The 14,883-nt window shown below is 36.7% G+C and overlaps 3 protein-coding genes across 4 annotated transcripts; all 3 read left to right on the forward strand.

Annotated features, from left to right (window-relative positions):
- The first annotated feature begins 540 nt into the window (after positions 1-540).
- On the forward strand, positions 541-3,729 carry LOC145742761 (bile acid-sensitive ion channel-like). Of its 2 annotated transcripts, none has more exons than XR_014280959.1 (9): positions 541-864; positions 966-1,101; positions 1,369-1,584; positions 1,722-1,938; positions 2,014-2,203; positions 2,313-2,452; positions 2,517-2,624; positions 2,866-3,000; positions 3,215-3,351. XR_014280959.1 is itself a non-coding variant. In XM_082560553.1 (9 exons), the coding sequence occupies exons 1-9, from the start codon at positions 660-662 to the stop codon at positions 3,397-3,399; spliced, it is 1,536 nt and encodes a 511-aa protein (XP_082416679.1). In that variant the 5' UTR covers positions 541-659; the 3' UTR covers positions 3,400-3,729. The 2 variants fall into 2 exon arrangements, 1 of the variants encoding a protein (XP_082416679.1); XM_082560553.1 differs by having other exon boundaries at positions 2,862-3,000; positions 3,215-3,729.
- A 416-nt stretch (positions 3,730-4,145) lies between these two features.
- LOC145742181 (bile acid-sensitive ion channel-like) lies at positions 4,146-7,969 on the forward strand. Its single transcript, XM_082559960.1, has 9 exons — positions 4,146-4,493; positions 4,612-4,747; positions 4,880-5,095; positions 5,227-5,443; positions 5,518-5,707; positions 5,870-6,009; positions 6,140-6,247; positions 7,019-7,157; positions 7,322-7,969. Exons 1-9 carry the CDS (start codon positions 4,292-4,294, stop codon positions 7,504-7,506), a joined length of 1,533 nt encoding a protein of 510 aa, XP_082416086.1. The 5' UTR covers positions 4,146-4,291; the 3' UTR covers positions 7,507-7,969.
- A 382-nt stretch (positions 7,970-8,351) lies between these two features.
- LOC145742424 (uncharacterized) lies at positions 8,352-14,155 on the forward strand. Its single transcript, XM_082560202.1, has 4 exons — positions 8,352-8,716; positions 8,762-10,409; positions 10,557-13,267; positions 13,396-14,155. Exons 1-4 carry the CDS (start codon positions 8,352-8,354, stop codon positions 14,153-14,155), a joined length of 5,484 nt encoding a protein of 1,827 aa, XP_082416328.1.
- The last annotated feature ends 728 nt before the right edge of the window (positions 14,156-14,883 follow it).

Genomic DNA, 14,883 nt, shown 5'->3' on the forward strand with positions numbered 1-14,883 from the left:
ATGAGTCATCCTTCTATATCATTGTTATACTCAATTATATACAGGAAATATATTAAAAATACCAAATTTTTTTAAATACTTTAAATTTATTTTTATTATATATTTGTTAAAAATATATATTATTGTTTGAAAGCCGACAAAAAAAAATTGTCAGCTTTTAAAGTGACATGACAAAACAAGCAAATCGTTTATCACCTTATATTGAACAAGCCTTTGTACACTCACGACATATCAAGGTATAAAATTCCAATTTTATCATAGAAAGAGCAAAAACGGTGTTATTACAGCAAAGTCAGTAGCGTGTCTGTGGTAAAAAGAAGTATGCTTGAAATTTAAAAAGGTCCCTTTTACTCTTACATAACATGAAACCAAAAGACCGTAAACTAGTTCGGCACATGATCCTTTGACTGGTCAAATTACACAAACGATATTATATTTCTATCAGATTAATGAGTTATTTTAATTCAGGAAATGTTTTGAAAAAAAAAGACTGACTCATGGAATTATTATTATTCATTTTTACGCTTGGACAACAGGTGTTTGTAAACTGTTACTTACGCAAAAAATAATTTACAGAAAACAAAAATAAGGTGCCTAAAGGTGGTATTATTTTGTTTAATCTAACTAAGAACAAGATTTCAAGCATTTAAGGTTTAAGCATGAAATGTATAAATTGTGGCAAGAATCCAACGAGGCAACAGTTCGACAACCACGCTGATGAACAGAAGAAGATAGCTACAGATGACAAAATATCTTGGAAGATTGAAAAGGATTTTTGTGAAACAACCACATGTCATGGCTTAAGTTTTTGGAGTACAAGCAAAAACGATATTCAGAGATTTTTCTGGGTCCTATTTGTATTGGGTAAGTTAAGTTTGTAATTCAACATAACAAACTATAAGTATTACGCAAGCATTACGCGACAGTATAATTATTATACTATGTTTGTTCACATGTTTTTGTAGGTATGGTAACAGGCATGACCTATCAAGTTTACGTTCGTATAAACACATATTTGGAGTATAATGCAACAACCAACATAAAAAGACGGTTTGTTTCTGAAATTGATTTTCCTTCGGTGACGATATGTAATTATAACAGGTAGGTGTCTCCTATACTGCTAGTTTATTTCAAATAGTTGACAGTCTTTACACACTACCTAGATCACCTATTTATGATGTCACAAAGTTGTGCAGTAGGCTACGTTAGCAAATTTTTAAATGACAAGCATTTACTTCTCTAAAAAGCAGAGGGATTATTAAGTTAGATTATATTATTGGCAACATGACACCGGTTATGCTAAATTTTAAAAACTTCACTGTCTATAAGATTGTTGATTTGTTTTTAATGCTTTCTTTATGATTTTAGGCTTTTTGCACCAACTAGTTCTGAGGAGTTACAAGCAATGCGGGGTTTAAATAAGGTAGTTTCGCCAGATTATCTTCATTTTTTACAATCGACGGGAGGCAGCATTAACTTAACCGAGATCAGTTATTTTAAAAACCTTAAAAATTTTACAATATCAAATTACTACAATGAACGGGGTTACGATTTATCGTTACCTGATACTTTATTATTTTGCAGGTAAACAAATCAAAACATTTTGGGTAGGTTTGAAACATATTAATAAGGTTTAACGTAAGAAAAGCTTGGTTAAAATGTATACCTTGCAAAATAATAATAAACAACGGTTAAATGACGCATTTATTATTTATGTTAAGGTACAATTACATTCCTTGCACCATTGTCGAGTTTACTTCGGTTTTAACTTACATGGGAAGATGCTGGACATTTAACACTGGAACGTCAAACCAAGAAGATAAAAAACAGTATGTTGCTGGTAGTATTCAAGGGCTACAGATATTTTTTGATGTAATGCAATTTGCCTATACCGAAGACCCCTTTGTTGGTAATCAAGAGGCTGGTATAAGATTTCAGGTATGTTTTATTTATATGGTTATTATGTTTATGCTTTAGTAGCTTGAGGCTAGTATTAACTATATGTATAACCAGGTCCATTCTAAAAACGAGCCTCCAAATGTACTTAAGTACGGTCTAGGAATACCAGTTGGCAGGAAAGCATTTGCTGCAATTCAAAGAACAGATCATAATGTCATCAATAAACCATGGGGACAATGCGATTCAGTAAATCAAAAAACTCTTAAATATTTTTCGATATACACGTTAGAAACCTGCTTGCAGGGTAAGATTTGTAATGTTTGTAGCTCAGATTTGGTGTAGAGTAAAAACCACATATCTAACTTTTAATATTATAATAAACTAATTTGTTACGTTTACTTATCACTTTACAGAGTGTTACACTGATTTAGTAATAGAAAAGTGTAATTGCACCACTTTTGCTCAGTATTGGGCGCGGGCATATGCACCGGAATGCACAATAGAACAAGCTGTCGACTGCTCTACTCTCTTTTCAAGAACGGTTGAACAAATGGTAAAATGGTTTTGTGTAATTTTATCACACATAAAATACAAGTCACTAAACCTACCTTTTACAGTACACTCCCGAAGATTGTGGCTGTACCATACCTTGTTTTTACACAGACTACCGAGTAACCACTTCATACGCAACCTTTCCTCATTCAATCAGTAGAGATGTGTATACGGTATGTAAAAACTTTAAAAACTATTAAGTCTTGAACTTAAGTTACCTGATTAAATAAAAAATATTAACCCGGTAAGCGTTACCATTTATGAGTAGAGCTTTAAAACATAGAAAAGCACCAGGCTTGCTTGATATTTTATTACATAACCGCTATGAATTCTAATGAGGAATTTTTAAAAACCAACATTTGAACTTATAAATAAGCATGCAAACGTTTCTTCAATTTGTTTTATTTAAGGAAGTATTCAACGTTTCCTCCATACCAAACTTTATAGAAGAAAATTCGGTGGCTTTAGATATTGGTTTCGAGTATATTGGATACGTTGAAGAAACTCAGGCCAAGGCATTAGATGAGAGCGGATTACTCAGTGAAATAGGCACGAGCAAACTAATTTTAATTTAATAACGAATTTATGTTTAAAAACGATCTTAAAATGTTTTTGTTTTAAAATAAGGCAAATGTCACTTATTTGCAACTGCCAACTGCCATTGGTAACTAGAAAGTAGTACTGCTATAGACTAATACTAATATTTTGCTTTGGTTACGGAAATTAGGCATTCATAAAAACATCCTAAATCTATTGCTTTTAGGTGGTCAACTTGGTTTATGGATTGGAATGAGTTTTGTTACAATAATGGAATTTATTCAATATTTTACCGTTCGGTCGTGTGCTTGTGTATCATCAAAAAGACGCAGAAAAAGAAATAGAAAAAACTCTTCTAAAAGTACCCGAAAGGGTGCTTGGGAGAATGGCGGATACACAGAAAAAATGTAGACGGCAAAAATGCGGTTATCAACATTTTTTTTGTACATTTTATTTTGAGATGTTTATAACAAATTTAGATAAATTCCTAATTTCAAGATCCTAATTATTTAAACTAAATTTCTATATAATGCGTCTTTTTAAAAATAAATTTTTTCGTGAACTGCATTTTTTATTTAGAGTGTAATTACTGTAAATTTTACTTCTATTAGTTTAGTTATATATTAATATCCATTTTTTATGTTTTAAACAGTTTATTATAAATTCGAGTTAGGTATCGTCGTTTACTGTAAGTCTTTATCAAGCTATTGTACTGTTAAATCTATTTTTAGTTCATATTAAACCAATACAAACATATTTAAAATACTCGCTTTATTATGTTAGAAAACAAAATTGTAGATTAAAAAATCATTGAGCAATTTTGATAAAACATTTACTTTGGTATACCAATAAGCTAAAATTAGTGACAAGCAACAAGCACATACAAAACATTTAATTTTTTTAACGTTACCTTTATGTACCAAATGTTTTGTTGTAATGACAAAGTCAGTGATGTGTGTGCGATAATAAATTTATGCTTGATTTCCATTCTTTTGGTCTCCTACGTAACGTGAAACCAAAAAGCCGTAAACTCGTTGGCCACATGATCTTATGATTAATAGACTGGGCGCATAACACAAAAGGATATTATATTTCTGCTTTTTTTATCAATTTAATAAAGCATTAGGACAAGCAAAAAAGGAGAAATAAATGAAAAATCTTTACGCTTTATGAACATAAGCTTTAGAAATTTCTTGTAACAATTTAAAAAAAAACAATTGCTACTCAAAGTTATACTTAAGTAAATTAAAAACTTGTTTTAAGTAATTTAAATTCTTAGTGAATTAGAGTTTAGTGTTTAAGCATGGCATGTATACGTTGTGGAAACGAAAAAACGAGGCGTTTATCAGACGATGATGAACAGAAAGAGTTAGCTACAGATGATGACGCATGGTCCTGGAAAATCGAGAAAGATTTTTGTGAATCAACCACATGTCATGGCTTGAGTTTTTGGAGTACAAGTAAAAACTGTATCCAAAGAGTATTCTGGATTGTATTTGTATTGGGTGAGTTAATAAACAACGTTTAATTTTTCATTAAAAATCAACTCAGTGTATAGTGTTTGACGCGTGTGGAATTTAAAAAGATAAGTTAAATTTTAATATGTTCATATGGATTTGGTAGGTATGGTTACTGGCATGACTTATCAGGTTTACGTTCGTATTAACACATATTTGGAGTATAATGCAACAACCAACATAAAAAGGCAGTTTGTTTCTGAAATTGATTTTCCTTCCATTACAATATGCAATTACAACAGGTAGATGCATTTACTATTAGTTTATATAAGTTATTTTTTTACAACTGTCTGACTACCGTAAGCATTACGCGTTTAATTTAAGTGGTAGATTCCCTAACGTAACTGTTTAACGTTTTTTTCATTTATTTGTAGGCTATTTTCACCATCTGGTCCAATGGAGTTACGAGCAATGCGAGCTTTAAATAAGATTGTCTCACCTGACTTCCTTCATTATGCACAATCTATGGGCTTAAGTATCAACCTAACCGAGATCATTTACTTTGACAACCTTGAAAATTTTACCATTTCAAATTACTACAATGAACGGGGTTACGATCTAGGAGATAATATAACACTTCTATTTTGTAGGTAAAAAAAATGATCTTTACTAGATCTTATCTGATAAAACATAATATAAGATCGCTCACTTTAAAATACAGTGCATATTGGTGTGTACAAATATAATCTTTAAGATTGAATTACGTATTGCTTTTATTAAGATACAACTACATTCCTTGCACCATTGTCGAGTTTACTCCAGTTTTAACTCAAATGGGAAGGTGCTGGACATTTAACACTGGGACTTTGGAGGATGAAGCTAAAAAGCAATACGTGGCAGGTAGTGTTCAGGGGCTACAAATCTTTATAAATGCAAAGCAATTCGCGTACACAGAGGATCCATTTGACGGTAATCAAGAAGCTGGTATAAGATTTCAGGTAATTTTACTTAAAATAACAATGGTAGTTCTCGAAATAACTCAAAGCCAGTTTTTACTACATTTATATGGCAGGTTCATGGAAAAAATGAGCCTCCAAATGTACTAAAGTTTGGACTTGGAATACCGGTCGGTAGAAAAGCGTTTGCTGCAATTCAGCGAACAGACCATTATGTCATCGAAAAACCATGGGGTCAATGCGATCCAGCAAATCAAAAAAGTCTAAGATACTTTACAACATACACTTTAGAAACCTGCTTGCAGGGTAAGATTTATAGCTTGTTTGTATTCCAGGTTTGCCACAAAGTTAGTATCATATAGTTTAAATGTAATTTCTATTGTTAAAACCATCTCTAAATAAAATAAGATGAATATATAGCGTTTAACTAAAGATATAACTAGACTTGTTTTGCTAAATCTGCTACAGAATGTTACACTGATTTAATAATTGATCGATGTAATTGCACCACGTTCTCACAATATTGGGCACGAGCGTATGCACCAGAATGCACAATTGAACAAGCCGTCAGTTGTTCTACCCTTTACTCGAGAACGGTTGAGCAAATGGTGAAATAATTTTAGAAGCTGCAAAAATGATAGTTTAATTTATAGTAGATACGTAAAAAAAATTCGATAAAATAAAAAAAAATACTTAAACTAATTTATAGGCTTAGCTGCATATTTCCATTTGTTACAGTACACGCCAGAGGATTGCGGTTGTAGCATACCTTGCTTTTACACAGATTACAAGGTAACTACTTCATACGCCACCTTTCCACAAGCAATGACAAGGGAAGTGTATACGGTATGTAAAAATATAAACAATTTAGGGCAACACTTGAATAAGAATTGATAATATCAGTTTACTTTAGGGATGGGCCAATCGAATCCGAGTCCTAGTACTCGGCCCGAGTATTAAGCATATTTTAATACTCGTGCTCGTCGAGCATTTTTTAGTACTCGGACGCCGAGTAATAATTTGTCATTTAAGATCTTATACGATTTACTAAACATAAAAAAACACGAGGTTTGCCTTTTTCTAATAATTTATAATCTACTCTCAATTATATTACGTTATTTATGCAACAATTGCGCAACTAATACACTTTTTACTACACTGTTTTTACTAAATTTTACGCATAATAAATTTAAGACTTATACATTTTCGTTTGGACTTAAAATGATATTGCTATCAGCGGTAAGTAGTTTTGCCAACGTTAAACCTTTTATAATCCATAAATACGTGTTTTTTGGCAAATTTTGCAGTTTTAAAATTATGCGGGAAAGATTCTCGTGAACAGTTATATACGTTTAAATGACGTCATAACCGAGTACTCGGACTCGGCCGAGTATCGCGACAAAATACTCGGGCTCGTCGAATCGGAGTAATTTGGATTTCAGCCCATCCCTAGTTTACTTACATATAATAAAATCGTATTTAACTTACATACTTTATAAATCTAATACACATAAAAGATTAATGTCATTCTCAATTGTTTGTGTGGACAATTAAAAGTGCACAAAACTTTCTACTATTTGGCCGCAAAGATATTAATCAATACTTCATATTTTTAAGAATTTAATCAACGTTTCCTCCATACCAAATTTTATAGAAGATAACTCGGTGGCTTTAGATATTGGTTTTGAGTATATTGGATACGTTGAAGAAACTCAGGCCAAGGCATTAGATGAGAGCGGATTACTCAGTGAAATAGGCACGAGCTTATATTTTTACCTTCATAATTTATAAAATACTATATTTACGGTTAAAAATGCTGTAGCAATTACTTTGTAACAGGCATAGTTTAAGTATACTCAAAAGATTTATCATTTAACCAGTCCTGCTTGAGATTTAAAGCTTAAAAAACATCATGTCTAGGTGGTCAACTTGGTTTATGGATAGGAATGAGTTTCGTTACAATAATGGAATTTATTCAATACTTTACCGTTCGGTCGTGTGCTTGTGCTGGATCAAAGGGTCGCAGAAAAGAAAGAAAAGTTAAAAGTACATCAGCTAAAAGTATTCAAGCTTGGCAAAATGGCGGATACAAGGAGAAAATGTAACGTCATAATGGCGGGTGTTATGTCCATTATCGATCTTATTAAAAATTTGAAATGATTTATTAGCGGGAGGTCACTTTTAGTGAGCTTCGGCGTTTCACGCTGAATCATTCGGCTTGATCCCAGCTGCGGGAGATTTTTCACTCCCCATCGTCATTTATGACGCACTTGTTGTTCTGTTTATCGATAATGCTTTGTATTTTCTTTATTGTTTGTAAGCGCTTTCTCCTATTTTATTTCGCTTTAAATAACTGGCAATATAGCTTTTTGGTCAGTTCGCTGGACGTAAAAACTCATAAATAAGTAAGGCCGAAGTAAGGTTTAACACACAATTAGACTTTCGCTTTTATACTTAATTTGTTGATTATATACTTTGTAGTTTGTGTTTTATGTCATATTTTTGTGTCGCATTTATTTCGCATTTCCTGTAGTTTCAATTCTGATTAAAAGCCGCTTGTACAGATTACATTTGGTAGATTGAATCCTTGGGCAGGTTTTGGTAATAAGTTAGCGAGTTTGATTTAATACGACTATTTTGTGTATTTTAATTAAGTGTGGCTTTCTTATCGATGCTCATCTTTACAGCGTACTCTATTGGGGTTTAATAATTGTTTAAGCCACAGTAGGAGTGTATTAGATCCTACATTGCGAGATTTATGAGTTTTACCTTAGTAAGATTTGGAAAGTTGTTAGGTATTACTTGTGCGTAGTTAGAAGTATTTTTTGTGTGCTAATTTGATAGTTAGTTTTTGTAAAGTTGTTGAATATAAGATTCAATAACTTGTGTGTGTGGTTAATAATATACATAGGGTTTTGTTAATTAAGTTGTTAATTAATTTTTGTGAAATATGGAGGAAGGAAACGTCACTTCTCCCGCCGTAACAACGGAAGGTATGGTTGTTACTTCGTCCACCACTGTGGACACTTCGACTAGTAAAACTGTTACTAAGTCGGGACCTTTGGGGTCAAAGGAAGAGCGTACATATGCTCTATCGGCATTTACCCGATGTGAGAACAAACTTTGCAAAGAAATAGAAGCAGAGTGTTCTGATAGTACAGCAGTCACAAGGTTAAAGGGTGACTTTGATACGGCCTACGAAAGAGTTGTAGGCGCGTGCAAGAACTATATTTCCCAGTCAGAGGGAGATGTAAGAACCTCCGCTACTTCAAAGTTGAAGGAAGTAGAACAGCGGAAAGTTGTAGCCGACAATCGGTACCAGGCATATTTGGAGACCTGTGTCTGAAAAACTTCTTCAAGAGCAGGTTCTGTTGCCGGACGGTCGATCAGATCTGGTCGCTCGCACCGCAGCAGACGAAGCGTTGAAGCTCTCGAAGAAAATGTGGAAGTTGTCCGCTCAACAGCCGAGTTTATGAAACAGCGTCACAAAATTGACAAACTTCAAGATGAACTTGAAGCCCAGCGCCGAGAAAGGGAACTTGAAGCCCAACGCCAAGAAAGGGAACTTGAAGCTAAGCGCCAGCGGCAGGAGCTTGAAGCCCAGGGAAAAGTTAAAGAGTTAAACAGGAAACGCGAGGAACTTAAAATGCAAGAACAAATTGTTCATGCACAAGAAAAGGTTCGTTTTGCTGAGAGATACGAAGATAGCGAATTTGGCTCCGACATCTCTGAGGTTTTGCCTTTAAGACTGAAACAATATGCTGCAAAGCCTGTTACCGAACCAGAAGTGAACTTTAATGAAACATCATTGTCGCATTTACGAATATACGAAGGCGACAAATCACCTCGCTCAATAAAGGCAGCGGGGCCGGCACCAACTGCAGTTTCACCGGCATTGGCACATCGACCAAAGCCGTCCGTATTAGCGGACCCGAGGGATTATCTTTCCGGCCAAGAGGATCGTGTTTATGACCGACCTCAACCTGTTCAGCAGCATCAGCCGCCATTTTCAAGTTTTGATTTTGCCACGCCAAAGATTGAGTTGGATAGCTTCAGTGGCAACGTGTTACAATACTTGGGATTTATAAGACGTTTTGAAGAATTTGTTGAACGTAGAATTCACGATAACAGTGCCCGTTTAAGTTTTCTACTTAAATATTGTACTGGGGAGGCCCTACAAGCGATTTGCGGTTGTGACGTCATTGCAGAGCGAACAAAGGCATACCGTGAGGCACGACTTAGACTGCATGAAAAGTACAATCAGCCTGATATACTCAAAGAAGCCGCAATGAATAAAATAGTTAATGCACCAAAACTAAAGGAGTTTGATGCCGACGGCTGGAACACATTTGCCGACGACCTTTACTTTTGTGCTTGTACTTTAAGTGCAGGTGGCTTTGAATATGACCTTAACAGTCAAGACACAATCTTCAAAGTCTTACGAAGATTTCCAGAAAATGCTTGGAAAAGTTACAAAGAATTCGCTAATGACATGGAAGATCATGGCAAGACACCAACATTTGAAGATGTTATGTTGTTCGTAAAAAGAATTGCGAAACATCAACGTCGATCTTTACACCGCCTGCAGCTTGAACAGGACTGCAGGTCAAAGGTGCCCACTGCCCAATACACCGCTAGAGGTAGGGCAACCCGCCCTGGTCGTGTATTCGCTGCTGTTGAAAAGGAAAGCAACAAAAGAAGATATAATGGTCCTGTGCAAAAGTGCACATCTTGCAGTGAACACCACCCTTTATGGCAATGTGGAGTTTTCAAATCAAAAACCCCACAAGATCGACGTGAGCACGTAAAAAACAAACGCTTATGTTTTCAATGCCTTCGAGCAGGACATCAGTCCCGAGATTGTAAATATGACAAAGGCTGTAGGGATTGTGGCAAGAGACATAATACTCTCCTGCATATTAATATTCCGCCAAGTAGCGCCGAGGCTAGTGCGGAGCCGCAAAGCGAGTCAGCTATTGTGGCATGCAACGAGGTTTCCCACAACAGCGTAAAAAATGTGAAACGTTTCAAGATTGTGCCAGTTAAAGTTTGGGGCAACAATCAAAGTAATTTTGTGAAAACATACGCCTTTCTAGATGACGGTTCAGATACAAGTATTTGAACTGCAAGCCTTGCAAAGAAATTGGGTCTCAAGGAGACAAAGGAACATATCGAGCTCTACACAGCAAATTCGGTAACAAGCCATGGGAGCCGAGTTGACTCGTTATATGTAAAGGGGATCAATGAAACAGAATCGTTTAATGTCGAAAAACTTTTGGTGCTCGACCATATTGTCAACGTAAGTGACAGCATTCCTACGGAAAAGGTGGCAAACATGTATCCGCATCTGCGTGACCTGAAGTTTCCTGAACTTAAATCAAAATCAGTGGAGCTGCTTCTGGGAAACAACGTTCACGATGCATTCAGGGTTTCTGAATGGCGTTACGGCAAAAAGGGCCAGCCTTTCGGGTTACACACGGCCTTAGGCTGGACATTGTTTGGCTCGGACCATAATATAAAGAAACAATCGCAACGAATAAATGTTAACTTTATGCATGAACCTGAACAAGTATCAGCATCATGCAGCGACATTTTAAATGTCTTGTCGAGCGACTTTCATGACCTTGATTGTGAGCAAAGGAGCGAAATGTCATTAAACGACAAAAGGGCTTTAAAAATTATGGATAAAACAGTTTCGCGGAACGGCGAACACTATGAAATCGGATTACCATGGAAAGAGGAATATATCAAACTTCCAAAGAATAGGAAAATGGCACTTCAAAGGCTGCAATCTTTGAAGAAGAAGTTTATTGCTAACCCTGATATTTTTAGGCAATATAGGGAGAAAATTGATGAATATGTAAAATTAGGACATGCCACTGTATTGGCTAATAGGAACTGTGTAAATGATATGTATATACCACACCACTGTACGGGCCCTAAGTTCCGTATAGTGTTTGATTGTGCTGCGAAACACTGCGGTGTTTCTTTAAATGATGTTTTATTACAGGGACCTGACCTTACTAACAGCCTTGTGGGAGTGCTTTTGCGCTTTCGCCAAGAGGCTATTGCCCTTGTGGCAGATATTAAAGGCATGTTCCGTCAGGTTTTTGTGAGACCATGTGATCGTGATGCCATGCGATTTTTGTGGTGGCCCGATAATGACCTTTCTCGAGCCCCAGTTGACTATCAGATGAACGTGCATATTTTCGGTGCAACTTCGTCGCCAAGCTGTGCGTCATATGCGCTTAGGAAAACTGCTGACGACAACGCAACAAAAGCAGATAAGAATGTTGTAAATACTATTAAGCGTAACTTTTATGTAGATGATTTGTTAAAGTCGTGTAAGTCTGTTGATGATACTGTAGAACTTATATCTGCTATTTCACCGCTTCTTAAAAGCGGTGGCTTTCATTTAACGAAATACATTAGTAATAACAGGTCCGTACTATCGTCAATCCCAGCGTGTGACTTGGCATCTTCGGTGGTAAATTTAGACTTACACGAACTGCCAACCGAGCGAACGCTTGGTGTGTATTGGAACACCTCTTTAGACCGTTTCGAGGTAAAGGTAAACGTTCAAACTAAACCGTCCACGAGACGCGGTATACTATCGATGGTAAGTCAGGTATATGACCCATTGGGTTTTTCTTCTCCATTGATTCTTCCTGCACGCAAACTTTTACAGAAAGCATGTTCTGCACAGTTGGGCTGGGACGATCTGGTTCCAGAACAACATATTAACACTTGGAATAATTGGCATAACACTCTTGTTGATTTAGAGCACATTAGTATACCCAGATGTTTTAAACCTGTAAATGTTGATTATTGTTGTATTGAGCTGCACACGTTTAGTGATGCTAGCAATGTGGGTTATGGTGCTGTTAGTTATCTACGCATGATTGATTTGCATGGAAATATTTATTTGTCTTTTGTAATGGGGAAGGCACGTGTTTCTCCCCTTAAGCCTGTAAGCGTACCCCGACTCGAACTTACGGCGGCCGTGGTAGCCGTAAAACTCAGCGACCGTATACGTCGAGAACTGGAATATAAAATTGACAATGTTTATTTATGGACTGATTCTACAACCGTTCTCCAATACATTACAAACACATCAACGCGATTTCAAACCTTTGTCGCTAATCGATTAGAAATGATTCATTCGCTTTCGAAACCAGAACAGTGGATGCATGTTGACACAAAGCGAAATCCCGCTGACATTGCATCAAGAGGCTTAATGCCTAATGAACTGCACAAGGCAGACCTGTGGTTTAAAGGCCCAACCTTTCTTTATAAGACAGTCGAACATTGGCCGGTTCGCCCTGCTATCTTGCCGTTATTGACAGCCGATCCTGAGGTCAAGTCAGTGACCTTGTGTAATGTTGTTTGCAGTGATCAATTTAGTTTACTGCGTTTGTGGCGTCGTTATTCTTCGTTTACAAACCTACAACGAGCAACCGCCTGGATTCTGCGATATCGCACCTTTTTGTTATGGAAGGTGTCTCAACGGAAAGCTAAATCTAACGACAAATACGCCATTCCTGAATTTTTATCGCTAAAAGAACTAAATAGCGCAACAGCTGCCATTGTGCGGGCAGTTCAACGACAATCTTTTTCCGAGGTGATCAATCAACTTCATGACCACCAAACTTTTTACGAGCCTTTAGAATTCAAGTCTAAGCAACATCTAAATAAATCAAAACAGCTTAGCACTTTAAGAAAGCTAAGCCCGGTTTTAGTTAAAGGCATTATGTACGTTGGTGGCAGGCTACATAATTCAACCGTCCCTCTAATCACCAAACATCCGATGATTCTTCCATCTAACCATGTTGTAACTGAACTTATTGTGACAAACTATCATAACAGGCATGGGCATTCGGGAACAATTCATGTCTTGTCCGCCATTCGAGAACGTTTTTGGATTCTACGCGGACAAGCCACTGTCAGAAGGATTCTAAGAGGCTGTAGAAAATGCCGATTTTGGTCTGCTAAAGTGGGGGAACAAATTATGGCCACTTTATGCCGAGGGTCACTTCAAATAATCCTCCATTTACATGTGTGGGAGTTGACTACATGGGGCCAATTCTCACAAAAAGTGGTAGAAGTCAAGTTAAACGATATGCTTGTATTTTTACTTGCATGGCTACTCGGGCTATTCACATCGAAGTAGCCCAATCCTTAGAAACAAGTGCTTTTATTGATGCTTACCGCCGATTCTCGTCTCGCCGCTTGGGTCCAAAAAGAATTTATAGCGATAACGGCACAAACTTTGTTGGGGCCGAGAGAGAGCTACGAGAAGGCATCAGGAGATGGAATAAAAAGCAAATTCACGACGCGCTCCTACAAAACGAGATTGATTGGAGTTTTAATCCGCCAGCTGCGAGTCACCAAGGCGGAGTCTGGGAGCGGATGATACGATCCGTTCGGAAAATCATGAGGCTAATAATGGGCGAAACCATTCTTGACGATTTTTCACTTTTAACCTTGATGACTGAGGTGGAACGAATCTTGAACAGCAGACCTCTGGTGCCACTCAGCGATGACTGCAAAGATGAATTGGCATTGACGCCAAGTATGTTGCTAAAAGGAGCAATAGACAATGACCTGCCTCCAGACACGTTTGTCAAGGCAGACGGTTACAGGCGATCGTGGAGGTTGGTTCAACTTCTTGCTGATCAATTTTGGGACCGACGGACCAAAGAGTATTTTATTTGCCTTTGTTACAATTGCGACAAAAATGGCTTCAACCGATGAGGAATTTCACGGTTGGCGACGTGGTTTTAATCGTTAATGAGAACGCGAAGAGAGGACTCTGGCCGAAGGGGATTATCGAGAAGTGCATTAAAGACAAGAACGGGATGGTGCGCCGTGTCTAGGTGCGCACTGCATATGCTACCTTAACCCGAGACATTCGCAAAATTTGCCTTTTAGAAGGGGTCGCATAAATTTGTATTTTCGATGTTTTATTTGTGTTTGTATTTACGCCTGCATGCCTCACAGTTTTTCTTCTTTACACTTTCATATCATTTTTGTAAAACGTATTTTTGTGATAGGTGTGCCTTGTATTGCATGAACTGACACACTTGCTACCTTATAGATGTAGCGTTAGTTTTATCGTTATTATATGTTATACGTAATGTTAACTGAATACTTTGTATTTTTGTTGAAGTTTCGAATGCATAGTTATTGTGTTTATTTCTTGTATTTTGTTATCGTATAATGAACATTTTTGTTGTTAAATGCCCTCGTGTTATTACACTCTGTCATTTGGGGCCGGTATGTTATGTTCATTATCGATCTTATTAAAAATTTGAAATGATTTATTAGCGGGAGGTCACTTTTAGTGAGCTTCGGCGTTTCACGCTGAATCATTCGGCTTGATCCCAGCTGCGGGAGATTTTTCACTCCCCATCGTCATTTATGACGCACTTGTTGTTCTGTTTATCGATAATGCTTTGTATTTTCTTTATTGTTTGTAAGCG

The sequence above is a fragment of the Corella eumyota genome, chromosome 2 (genome assembly GCF_963082875.1).
Source record: "Corella eumyota chromosome 2, kaCorEumy4.1, whole genome shotgun sequence".
Taxonomy (NCBI): Eukaryota; Metazoa; Chordata; class Ascidiacea; order Phlebobranchia; family Corellidae; genus Corella; species Corella eumyota.